Source organism: Lynx canadensis, chromosome C1 (genome assembly GCF_007474595.2).
Source record: "Lynx canadensis isolate LIC74 chromosome C1, mLynCan4.pri.v2, whole genome shotgun sequence".
Lineage (NCBI taxonomy): Eukaryota > Metazoa > Chordata > Mammalia > Carnivora > Felidae > Lynx > Lynx canadensis.
This window is the reverse complement of record NC_044310.1, coordinates 42,513,795-42,526,701: the sequence shown is the minus strand read 5'-3', so window position 1 is coordinate 42,526,701 and position 12,907 is coordinate 42,513,795. Positions and strand designations below refer to the sequence as shown.

Below are 12,907 nucleotides of genomic sequence, written 5' to 3'. Positions count from 1 at the left end.
TTACATCTCAATGGAGAAGACAATAAACAAGGCACAAAAGTATCCAATAGTGATAGCGAGTTAAAACAGGCTGAAGACGGAATAACTGGGTTGGGTGCTCGGGGAACAGGTGACACTTAAGGCATGAAGGCACCGTTAATGCCATCTGAGGGGAGAGCACCCACGGCAGCAGGGGCAGCAAGTGTAGGCCCCACTTGGGGGTTGCCAGGTTTGGGGGCTGGAGGAGAGGGAGCGAGTGGGAATAGGAGTTGAGAGAGGCAGGCGGGCCCACACACAGGCCATCTGCCATGGGGAGAAGTGTGGCTTTCGTTCTGCCTGGAAAGTAAAGCCTCAGGAGCTTTGAGATGGGGAGGGCGGGTTGGAGGGGTGGAAGCAGGTGTGATTTTTAAAGGTCACTCTGGCTTCTCTGTGGAGAAGGAGGAGCAAACAGGGAAGCAGGGCCGTCGTGGTGCAGGCTGGTGGACCGGGGCCGGAGGGGAGCCGAGGGCGTGCAGTGGGATTAGGCGTGGGTGAGCAAAGCGCCCTGGATTTGTGGCTCAGCCGAGCGGTGCTGTAGGTGGTTGGAGATGACCTTTATGGGGGGCAGGGGAGAAGGCCGCAGGAAAATTGGGCTTTCGGGGTTGTGGGAGGCAAGCAGAGTTCTAGGTCCATTAGACATCTAGGGGAGATGTCGAGGAGGCGGGTGGATCTTTGAGTCTCCTGTGGGAGGAGTGGAAAAGGCTGGGGGCTGCCACTGGACATGGCCATGATGTAGATGGGTGCTAAAGCCTGGGGAGGGGATGGGTCACCTCGAGAGACCTCAGAGAGAAGAGGCCAGGACAGAGCCCTGGGACACACCAAATATTTTGAAGTTGAGTGCCTTCGTGCCTTTTCTCATGCTCTCTCTTTGGCAGTGCCTCCCCCTTAGGGCCCCTGGCTGAAATCCCGCTACCCTTCATGGCCCTGCTCAAATGCCATCTCCTCCAGGAAGCCCTCCAAGTGGCTATCACCTTCCTGCACTTCTGTAAGGCCTTGGCCTCCGTTTTCATTATCTGACCACTCTGATGCCCTGCAGTGAGGTGTGAGGTCTCACCGGGACCATGTCTGAGCAGCAATGGGGACCCAGCGACCTGAGCTCAGCCTCCAACACCAGGGGGCCCTTTACCTTGTTATTGGCCAAGTACAGGTAGTTGAGGTTGGTCAGATGCTCAAACGCCTCCTCCGGGAGCCCTTCAAAGGACAGGCATCGGTCAGAGCCCTGGATGAAGGAGATGCTACAAGGGAGCACACCACCACCGACCCCCCAGTGCCCACCCCACTTGCCAGGACCGGGAGGGCCCTCCCTGAGGCACGTTGGGTTCTGATCCCTTCCCAACCAGTCCCAGCAGCCCTGTTTTCTTTCCCCTTGCTCCCAGGAGCCCCGGCTCAGAGGAGCAGGTAGACAGTGTCTACTCACAAATGACCAATTCTTCACCTGCTCGGGGGCACCCACGTGGGAATGGGTCCTCATAAGGTCAGGCCATGGGGCAGAGGACCCATCCCCACCCTTCCCCATCAGGAAGGAGTGCTTTCCTCAGGTGCAGCCCTAGAGGATCAGAGACCCTCCTCATACCTCTGCAGGGCAGAGCTGTGGCCCCTGTGCCCCCCCACCCCTGCCACCATCTGGCCCATCCCTGTCCCAGCTGGCAGCTGTAGTGTCAGGACTCGGCTGTTGCTGGGAGCCCAGCCAAACTGGCCCTTCTCCAGTCCTGAGGCCAGCCTCTGACACTCAGTTCCGGGCTCCCAGACCCTCAGATGCTGGGACGCACCCAAGCATCTAAGGAGAGGGAACAGTTACATAAACCGTGCAGGGTCCCTCTGTGGAATACCCGGCTGCCGCTGTGTGAAATGATGGCCACTGAGAGTTTTTTGCAACATGAAAAATGCTGCTTTGCTAACTGCTAAGTGTAGCAGAGCAATTATGACAGTTATAATAGCTAAACTGTAAGCTCAGCTATAAATGAAAAAACACAAAGAAAAGAGACTAGATTGAATTGTGGTGATGGTTGTACAACTATGTAAACTTACCAAAACTCATCAAATTGTACTTTTATGTTGGGTGAATCTTACAGCATATAAGTAAAGTAGAAAGAAACATACCCAAACGTTAGTAGTGATTAACTCCACGTGGCAGAATTATAAGTGGGTTTTTTCTTTTCCATTTTGTTTTCTACATTTCCAAATTTTCTGTTATAAATTATTTTCATCATCAGAAAAAAATAACTTTTTACAATGTGAGTGTTCTACGCATCTTTGATTCTGAAGGCCTTCTGTGAATATGAGTCTATGAGAGGGGTGCATAGGTGGCTCAATCACTTAAGTGTCTGACTTCTGCTCAGGTCATGATCTCGCGGTTTATGAGTTTGAGCCCCGTGTCAGGCTCTGTGCTGACAGCTCGGAGCCCGGAGCCTGCTTCAGGCTCTCCCCCTCTTTCTGCCCCTCCTCCGCGCGTCCTCTCTCTCTCTCTCTCAAAAATAAATAAATGTTAAAAAAAATAATAATAAAAATAAAGAGTCTATGAGAAAGGTCCTGGGAATCTCAGCCTTTCCCCTGACCCAACTCCCAGGTCTCAGAAACCCACAGGGGTGACTCTTAGGCAACCACAGGGAGCCCCTGGCCGTGAGGCCCTGCTGCCAGCCCAGCCCTGCTGTTTTTCGTATCCCAGGATCTGCAGGGTGGAGCTCTTCCCATGGGCACCAGTCCCCACCCCCTCGTGTCCCTCTCCTGGGCTCTGGGTGATCCCTCACCTCGGGAAGTCAGACGGTTGTTCTGGAGGTTCAGAGTTTCCAGTCGATGCAATCTGGAGAGCTCCTGGGGGTAGATCTTCTCCAACTGGTTGTTCTGGGGAGTAAGGGCCAGGGGTGGTGAGGAGGCAGGCTCACTAGAGGCCTGCCCCCACCCTCAGTCCCAGTCCCAGGAGCCAGTCCCTCTGCTGGGCACCTCCCTTGGGATTCACCCTCATGCAGACAGGCCCTGGGTCTGGGCCAGGCCCGGGCCTCAGCGCTGGAGGCACAGCAGTGACCACAAAAGGCATGCAGGTCCCACCTTCTAGGAGCCCAGATGGGAGCATCTCCAGGTGGTTCAAACTTGGAGTGCCGCCTCCCCTCTAGACCCGCTCCCTTCATGTTCCCACTGGATGACAGGCATCCGCAGCCCATTCTCCCCACCCCAAGCCAGAAACTACTTTTGGCTCCCTTTCTCGGGTTGGGGGGGGGGAACCTGGGTCCTCACTCCCTTTGGAATGCTTTAAAACCTTCCTCCAAAAGTCTTCCTGAATTGGATTGAGGCCAGACTAGGAACTGCTATGGGCCCCACAGCACTAGTCCTTCTGTCTCCATCTGTTGTCTTTACCTGTTTAGATCTCTGCCTCCCCCATAGGCTGTTCAAACCCTCCCTACACGCCCAGCATCTGACACAGCACCAGACGTATCAAGCATGCACCTGGGAGACTTTTATGAATAAATGAGTGAATGAACCAACAGTAAGTGTTGTCCTTAACTTGTCCCTTTCCCTCATGGGCTACCCTGGCCGCGGGCTCCCTCCACCATCACCCTAGACCTATCAGTTTGAGTGACCATTGGGCAGATCACTTTCCTTCACTAGGCTTGATCTCTGGAAATGGGTATGAGAGCCCCTCTCTCTCCTCCAGAGCTGCTGGGCCACACAAAGTTGGGTGCACCAGAACTCCCAGAGTCCCCCATCTGGAACACTGTGTCCCACTTCTCAAAATCTAGCCTGCACCTCAGCTGGGGAGAATACTCTATCCTCTGAGCCCCCAGAGCATCAATCAGGGTTGACTTTCTCTTGTTCTCCTGGCCTGTAATGGTGTCTGGGCACCCCGTCCATTCAGAGGGTCACCTGCCAGGCAGATCTGTGTCCTTTTTTCCCTCAGCCCAGACTCCTCCAAGTAAAACAAAGCAGTTATAATATCACGTTACTCTGTGACTGGGACATCAGAGCGGGGAATGCCCTAGCACCTTGCGTCTGGGGTTGGGGAGCCACAGGAACTGGGGGTTCTGGGCCAGGAGCCGCGAGTGTAGAGGGCAGCCCCTGGTGACCGCTGTTGCAATGGCGGCTTCACCTGCAGAGACAGATGGTTGGTGTGCTCAGGCAGGTCCCCCGGGAACTCACGCAGGTCAATGCCACCACAGTCCACAACACCTTCTTGGGAGCAGGCACAGTCTCGGGGGCAGTTGATGGTGGCAGGGCCAGGCCCTGGCTCCTCAGGGCTCAGGACCAACACTGGCTCCTCCATGAATTCGTTCTCTTCAGGGCTCAGGCTGTGGGCACCACCTCGGCCAAACCCTGGAGACCTCACCGTGCTCACCAGTCCCAGCTGCAGCTGCGATGGCAACAGCAACAGGAACAGCAGTGCCCTGCTCCGGGCCATGGTGCCTGCAGGAGGGGGTGAGTCAGACTTCACCTGTTAGGGACAGCAGGCACGCCTATGGAAGTCACACTAGGGCCCTCCTAGGCACAAGACAGAGCCTACCCAGGGATCCTGGGCACACGTCCGATCTGCTGCCACCCTCCCTTCCCTACCCACCTCCCCCTCATCAGGGCTACCCTCTGGAGGGAGGAGGTGAAGCCCTGTCCTTAGGCAAGTCTGCAAAACTTCCAGCAGCCCTTACCAGTCCTGGCTCTGAGCACCGGACACCCACTTCACAGAAGGGGAATCTGTGGCCCAGGAGGAACTGTGACTTGCAGGCGTTGGCCAGGACTTTGTGGAGCTCTTGCTGCCCTGGCACAGGCAGGGCTGACAGGCCCTGTATCTCGTCCAGAGCCACAGGCCATGGTGGGCCAGCAGCAACGGGGCACATCCCAGCTCTTCGGCTTGCTGTTCTAGGATGTTCAGGGCTTGACCCTGTCTCTCTTCCAGCACCCACACCCCAGTCATACAGGTCTATCTAGAAGTTCCTCTCTCCAGGCCTTTGCACATGCTGTTCCTTCTGCCTGGAAGCCCTCTCCCTCTCTTGTGCAGTTAGCAACTTCTCTAAGAACTAACACCAGTGATGTGTCCCCTGGGAAGACTCTGAGCTGCCCCAGGACCCTCCATCACTGTTCCCCCAGGGTATGAGTTGGGTTGGGCTGTGAATACGTGAAGGTGTCTTTCTCCCATGTAGGGCTGTAAGCCACTCTCAGTGTCTGGGTGGAGCCGGGCGTAGGGCAGGCATCAGTGAATGGTGCTGCTGCCATCCCTTCCAAGTCCCTTCCTGATGTTTGCACTCTCAGCTGGCCTCACCAGAGCCTGCTGCCACCTGCAAGGGACCACTCCTGAGCACTGCATAGCCCCCTAGAGCAGCAGGGGTGGGGCATTGGGGATGGCCTCAGGCCATGAGGAAGATGCAGGGTTCCATCTTTAGCAGCCCATGGACCTAGATGGGCTCTGGGCTGGTCTCTGGAGTTCTCTTTACAGAAAGGCACTCAGCAAACATCTCTGGGATGATGTGACAGGCCATAGCTCAGGTATGCTGACTCTAGAGTCCCACAGACCCCAGTTTGAATCCCTCTCCACCACTTAGTGGCTCTGACCCCCCCCAGGCCTATTTCCTCACCTTACAAGGCAGATAATACATCTAAACCCACAGCATCCGGGAGCAGTCAGCAAGGTGACAGATGTGAAGCACCTGATACCTCCTGGGTGATGTGGTGCTGCTGTCACTGCTGCAGCAATTACAAATGCAGGTACATGGCAGGCACTCAGCCCCAGGGGACCCCTGCCCCAGTCTGAGGCTCTCTCCAAGGCACTAGATCAGGGACCACACCCCACACGGCTAGAAGATGCTGGGCCTGGGTAAATTGGGAGCTGGCCACCGCTGCCGATGTCCGGTTAGGAAGGCAGGCACTGGAGCCAACTAGCCAGGGCTGCAGTCGGCTCTGGCTCTCAGTTGTATGACCTTGAGCAAGTTTTGTCACCCACCAAACCTCAGCTTCCTCACCTGTCCACCCTCGTGGAGACACCATGAGAGTCAGTGAGATGCACATACTGTATACCCTAAGTGCTCAATAAATGTTAGCTCTTCCTACCACTAATATCTGATCCATGGGCACTGCCCACCCCACAACCCCCTGCTTCTTCCTCTTCTCTTGTCCAGATCCTGCTTGTGCTTTTCAGTCCGGTCCCAGGCCCACCTCCCCGCAGATTTACAGACTCCAGCCTCCTACGAATTCCTGCTGCCCTGTGGCCATTGCAGTATTTCAGACACTGCTTTGCCTCACTCATTGGCTCAGCCAGCTCTCCAAGGTGAGGTCTTGTCTGCCCTCAGCCCTGTGCTGGCACAGGGGACACAAGTGAGGTGGCAAAGTTCCCTGCTCTCAGTCTAGAGGGGGCAGCAGAGCCCAATTCAATAACTACTGCCCCTCCCTCCACCCCAGACTGGGTGAGCCCTGGTAAGCCATAAAGAGAGAGAGAGAGAGACAGAGAGAGAGATGTGTGAGGAGAGAGAAGAGGGGCAGCAGCCAGGCTTGTCTGACTCCATATAGGTCTACGAGGTCTAAGCAGACTCAGACCCCAGCTGCTGGCCCAGCAGAAAACCAGGGAGCCTACTAGCACACGCACAGCTCCCGGGCCGCAGGGGTCAGTTGGCAGCAGTAAGGATCACTTGCCGCAGCCTGGCCCTATTCCCACCCTACCACACCCCTGCTTCCCCATCCCCTGACCAAACGGGCAATGAATCCTCAGCCAGTCTACAGACCATCATCCCCATGCACACTGTAACTCCTCCCCTCCCCCCACCCCCACCCCTCACTAGCTCAAAAGCCTTCAGTCCCCGGAGCCACCAGCATTAGACCAGTGTGTGACCCCACTGCAGACCAGGGCTCTGGGAGGGGGGAGTGTGGGCACAGTTCCCAAATCAACCAGGGCAGGAGGCCAGGGAGAAGGTTCCTCCCCACATATCCTGTGCACTCACCGGACCAGCAATTTTTCCTCCTTCCGCTTCAGTGTGTATCCGTGAAGATCTATAAAACTGTATCTGTTTATATTAACAGTATGAACCATATTGAAAATGTTATCACCATCACTTTATAGATGAGGGAGCTGAGGCCCAATGGGATCAGCCAATGTAACACAGCTGTTCAATGGTGAAGCTGAGCTCCCAGCCCAGGGCCTTAACCACAATGCTACGTGGCCCCTTCACTGGGCCAAGCACAGCTGAGCACTAAGGACCCAGACAGAGCACTCGGGTTGGGCTCCCGCCCTTAAGAAGCTCACACCTGCACCGTCCAAAGTAGTGGCTGTATGTGGCTACTGAGCACTTGAAATGTGGCTAGAATGAATTGAGAGGTGCTATAAGTGTAATCCGTAGTATATACGGATTCCATAGACTAGTACTAGTACTAGAGGCTGTAGAATATCACTAATATTTAGGGTATCTCACAAAACATCTCATTTATTTTTATATTAATTATGTATGTTGGATAAACTAGTTAAATAAAATAAGCTACTAAAATTAATTTTACCTGTCACATTTTATTTTTTTAACCTGGCTTCTAGAAAATTTCATATTACGTACGCAGCTTGCATTTATGGCTCACGTTATATTTCTATCAGGCAGTGCTGGCATGGATGTAATAGACATAGGTGTAAACTGAGTATTATAATCCCAGTGTCATCAGAGGTGTGATGGAGGGAAACCAGAGTCCATAGGGGCCCGAGGAGACCTAATCTTGCCTGGGGCCAACAAGGCTTCCCAGAAGAAGTGATGCCTTATTTAGCCATAAAGGGTGAACATCAGACAAAAGGGAGAGAGTGATATAAGCAAGGAGGTCAGCATGTACAAAGGCCCAGGTGCAAAAGAGCCCATGTGGTGACCTCCATCAAGCTGGCTAGAGCGTCTGGTGTGTGTTGGGGACAGGGAGTGATGCAGGTGGGCAGTCCAGGCCAAGAAGGGACTTGAAAGCCTAGTTAGGGAGAGGGATCCTTATCTTAGGATCTTAGGAAAGATGAGAAGCTGTTGAAGAGCAGGAGAGTGGCATGGGCAGGTTTATGGATGGACCGGTGAGGAGCTCTCTGAGGCTGTGCAACGGTACAGGCAAGGCCTCACAAGCCTGGTCTGGACAGAGAGATGTGTTGGGATGGAGAGGATGAGCTGGATGGACAAGAGAGGGAGGAAGAACAGACAGGGCCTAGAGAGTCCCACCTCATCCTCTGCAACTTGGGATCCTGGGCAGCCCCAGCTCCACCACCTGGTTTTCTGTGTGGCCTTGGCCACATCCTGGCCCATCTGAGTCTTGATTTGTTGTTGTTGTTCTTCTAAGAATGTTGAGCCAGATAAGCCCCTAAAGCCCCTTCTCTGTGCTCAGCCACATTGGAGCTGTGTGAGGGAAGAATAAAGGAGAGAGTGGGCCCCTGGCCTCTTCGTGTCCTGAGTGAGGAGGCCCTGGTGAGGCACAATTTACACCGCTGGTTCAGCAAATGGCCAGCTAGAGGGGCAGCTCGGCCTGCAGTGAGCTCTCTATCAGGGAGCGCCTTAGCAACAGAAGGGCATGGGCTCCACTCCTGTCGGCCATGTGGGTCTGGACAAGGCCACTTCACCGCCTGAGCCTCGTGATGGGCACTCCTCGTGAGATAAGGCAATGGAGATGGGCGCTCCTCGTGAGAATTAAATGAAATGACATGTCCACCTGTTGCTGGCATCGGGCTAGTGCAACACACATGGGGTTCCTGTTACTGAGGAAGTCCCTGGGACCAGCTGCCTCTCACCGCACCTACCTCCCCCTAGGGAACCAAACCTTAAGGCCCAGAAGCGCTTAAGTGGAGATTAAGGCAAAACTAGAAGAAGGAAGGGGAAGGGAGACCCAAATCAGGACACAGATCCTCAGCCCCTAGCGGCACCTTCTTCCTCCACTCAAATACAGTAAAAATTCACTAATCCCCCACTTGGTGCTAAGCCCAAGATAGCTGCATCTTATTGCCTCTAATAGAAATCCCAAAACTAAGACATAATCTTCCTACTCTGCAGATAGGAAACTCAAGCACAAAGGGGCTCCCATAGCTGCCCATCCCCATCAAACTCCTACTCAAACGCCCCTGCTCTGGGAAGCTGTTGCTCCCCTTTGGGTGAGGAAGTTCTTTGGTGCTCCCACAGCACCGCTGGCCCACTGAATCCTGCAAGATTCAGCTGAGCCTTTCCTGACTCCCCAGGCATGGAGTGAGTGTTCAGGAAATGTTTGTGGAACGAAGAAATGAATTTGTGAAAGGCAGAGTTGGAAAAGATTTGCAAAATTATCTAGTCTGACCCCCTCAGTTCACAGATTAGTATGTTCAAGTTAAGGCCAGGACTAGAATTTGTGTCTTCTGACTCCTGCCCAGAGCCTTGAACTGCTCTTGAAGACTGAGTAGGAGTTCTCCAGATGGACAAAGAGGAGGAAAAGCACTCCAGACAGAGGGAAGGACATGAGCAAAGGCACAGTGTGGGGATGGGAGAAGAGGGAGGTGCCTTTAAAGAAAGGAAAACAGGGGTGCCTGGGTGGCTCAGTTGGTTAAGCGGCCAACTTCGGATCAGGTCATGATCTTGCAGTTCGTGAGTTCCAGCCCCATGCAGGGCTCCGTGGGGACAGCTCAGAGCCTGGAGCCTGCTTTGGATTCTGTGTCCCTCTCTCTCTCTGCCCCTTCCCTGCTCGTGCTCTGTCTCTCTCTCTTTAAAATTAAATAAACATTTTAAAAAAAATAATAAAGGGTAAACTGGATGGGGCAGGAGATTGAGGATGTGACCGGAGATCCAAGTCTCCAAAGGCATCAGCCACTATGCTAAGGTGCTGGTGGTGATAGGGAGCCATCAAGGGCACCAGGCAGGTCATGGTCAGAGGTCTTAGTATGACTCTACTAGGCCTAAAGGTGCCACCATTAGTCACCCCTTACCTAAGATTCAGATACAAAGCACAAAGTATTTTCCCACAAGATTTTGTGAAAACAGCCATTTGAATCTAACATTTCTCTTTTTTAAAAAAAAATTTTAAATGTTTATTTATCTTTGAGAGGGAGAGAGAGCGAGAGAGAGAGAGAGAAAGAGAAGGAGGACAGGCAGAGAGAGAGAGGGAGACACAGAATCCCAAGCAGGCTCCAGGCTCTAAGCTGTCAGCACAGAGCCCGACGCGGGGCTTAAACTCACAAACCCAGAGATCATGACCTGAGCTGAAGCCAGACGCTTAACCGACTGAGCCACCAAGTCTTCCTAAATCTAACATTTCTTAACTTGCACTCTAGACTAGAATAGACTGGGTCCTTAAAAGGGGACATGACCACCCGAAGGCTCTCCTGGTTCATAGCAGTGGTGCCTCTTGGAGCTGCTCAACCACTGCTTAACCTTCCCCCCGCATGCCCAAGTCCAAGAGCAGCTACTCAGGTTGCGGGGGGGGGGGGGGGGCTCAACAGGTCCATGATGCACTCCGAGCGCCAGGCGCGCATCCCTCTATGCCTTGGGGACCCGGGACGGTCAGCGCCGCTCTCATTCTCCTGCCGCGTCTGCTTCTGTCCCTAAGTCGCGGCGGTTGCCGACCCCCACCCCCCAGACCAGGCTGATGCCAAGAGCTCGCGGCCGCCGCCACCTCCTCTTCCACCTGACGGCGCATCAGGTATTCTAACCCCCCTCCCCAGCCTGGCGGTTCCAAGACCTACAACCTGGCACTTCCGCCGCTTTCGCTGGAGGGCGCCGACCTCTCTCCTCGTGCTCCACGCCCCCCCCCCCCCCCGACCCCCGCTCAGTCCAGCTGTCCCAGCGGGCAGGCAGCCGCGTAGACAGACGGACACCAGGTGCCAGCTGAGAGCTCTGGCTTGGCGAGTGCGCGGCGCTGGGCTGGGGAACCAAGCCCCGAGCGGGTCCGAGCGGCTGTCGCGCGGGCTCCGCCTCACCTGTCCGCCCTTCCTGGAAACATATCTCTGCCCCTCTCTAGGCCTCAGTTTCTCTGTCTGTGACGAGGGCGAAGGGAGAACTAACTGGGGTGAGCTGATATAGTAAGACGCGCGCCTGGGCTCTAAATACAGGGGTCTACGCCCCTCCCCAGTTCCACCTGCCCCCACATTCCCGGTCACCAGCCCGCGTTCTTCCACCCCACTCCCCTCCCATCCGCCCTCAGATTCTTTCCAGATGTGCGCAACGGGGGGGGGGGGGCGCGAGGGCTGGGACCAGCCTGTGGCCAGAGAGGAGACAAGGCCCCTGCCCGGGTCGCGATCGCGGAGGGGTCGCACTCCCAAGGTAGAACTCTCGGCCGCGCACCCGGTGCAGGGCTCCCACCTAGGGGACTGGATGCCGCGGCCCCGCCCGGGGGGAGCTGCGGGGACCATCCGGACCAGGCGGGAAGTCCGAGTCCGCCGCCCAGGCTCTGCCCGGACCCCTTGGCCCACCCGCACTGGGTACCTGCTGCGCCCCCGCGCCGCGCCGCGCCCTGCCGGCCGTACGCGCTGTCCCGATTCGCCGCTGCGCTCCGCGGGAGCGGGCTCCTTCCATTCAAGTCGAGCCGTGAGCTCGGCGACGCAAGTTTTGTTGTGGGTTTTCTCCTCCCCGCCTCTCCCCCGCTCCCCCCTCCACACCGCGTGCATCTGCTGGACGCCGGCCTCCTCCGGACACAGGCGTAGGGTCCCCACAGGCGCGGGGAAGGGGAGAGGGCCTGCCCCCTCCGCTCGTGGGCTTGGCCCGGCCCCACTTCCCGGGAGGCAGAGCCCCCGCAGCGACCCCTCTCCCCCTCTCCGCCGCGGCGGGGCCGCCGTACCAGGCCACCCCCCTCCACCCAGAGCCTGGGAAGGCGGGGTGTCTAGCCCGCAACGCTTCCTAGTTCCCGCCTTCCGCAGTGGAACTGGACCCCCTTTAGGCCCCAGCACCTGAAAGGAGGGCTGGGGAAAGGGCCCCTTCACCCAAGTGCCTCTGAGCCCAGTTTCTTCCTCATGACTGAGGATTTTGCAACCGCTCCAGGCACGAGTACCTTTCCGTTCACTCTCCCACCCTGGGGTCCTGGGCCGTGGCTAACAGGGCGGCCAGCCAAGACCCTGCTGGGCCCCTTCCCGGAAAAGTTCTCCGCCCTCCCCGTCTCCCCCGCCCCCACACCCACGTTGACCCTGGTGAGCCTTGAAGGACGGTAAATTGGGCTGAGAGTAGGGTGCATGCGGACCCCAGTCGCAGGGAGACAAGGCGCGTGAGGAGTGAGCCCTGGCGGCACCATATTGCTCCCAGGAGCTGAAAACGTTTCCAAGTAAAGGAGCATTAACTACTAGCAGCTGAAGCAACACTGTTTGGCGCCAGGGGCTTTGGCCGTAGAATGTGGTGGGGCTAGGTTTAGGTGGTACTTGACATCTCCACTGCCTATACAAGCTCTCCCCATACCTGCTCGAGCCTGTGGCCACAGCATCCACAACTACGTTACCTGGCTGCCCTCCTACCGGACAGGGAAGAAGGATAAATAACTCAAACTTGGGACCACTTGCTCAACCTAATTGCCAATGCCCCGAACGAATGAATGGCTCATGTAAAGGATCTTTCACAGGCTTCTACTATTGCAACCTGATTGGACCACATACATTACACTCTGAGCTTGACAATCCTACAGGAGAAGAGCTGCTACTGGTGCCATTCCCAGGTAAGGCCGTTGAGAAGTGCTTAACTGAGTAAAATGGCCAGCTTCACCCTTCCCCACAGCCTGAGTTCTTTCCATGATGTAAACAGGCAAGTAACTTGAGAAAGCAAATGCAGAGCCTGCATTTGAACCCAGAGCTGTTTCCATTACATCAATAACTCAAAAACTTACAAGAGGAAAAGGAAATATTTTGCCTTCTTTGACCTCAGATTTTAGTTTTCTCTGAGCTCAAACTTGAAAGCTGCTATGATTCACAGGATTGGACAGGGGCCAACTCAGAAATGCATCTCTTAACATTGAGCATAGATTCAAGTGGAGCTAG

General features: G+C 55.5%; 1 protein-coding gene across 4 annotated transcripts in view; it reads right to left on the bottom strand.

Moving 5' to 3' along the window:
• The window catches only part of PODN (podocan), a 40,102-nt gene extending 28,195 nt beyond the window's left edge, over positions 1–11,907 (bottom strand). Inside the window, exons 1-4 of one of the 4 annotated variants that reach the window (XM_030324887.2) lie at positions 11,837–11,907; positions 4,100–4,413; positions 2,766–2,859; positions 1,145–1,209 (exon numbers count right to left, since the gene is read on the bottom strand). In XM_030324887.2, the coding sequence (XP_030180747.1) occupies positions 1,145–1,209; positions 2,766–2,859; positions 4,100–4,408 (468 nt within the window). In that variant the 5' untranslated portion in view covers positions 4,409–4,413; positions 11,837–11,907. Of the gene's footprint in view, positions 1–1,144; positions 1,210–2,765; positions 2,860–4,099; positions 4,414–4,649; positions 6,681–11,375; positions 11,528–11,836 lie in introns of those variants that run through there. The other 3 variants (XM_032594303.1, XM_030324886.1, XM_030324885.1) reach the window with 3 other exon arrangements.
• Positions 11,908–12,907: the final 1,000 nt, after the last annotated feature.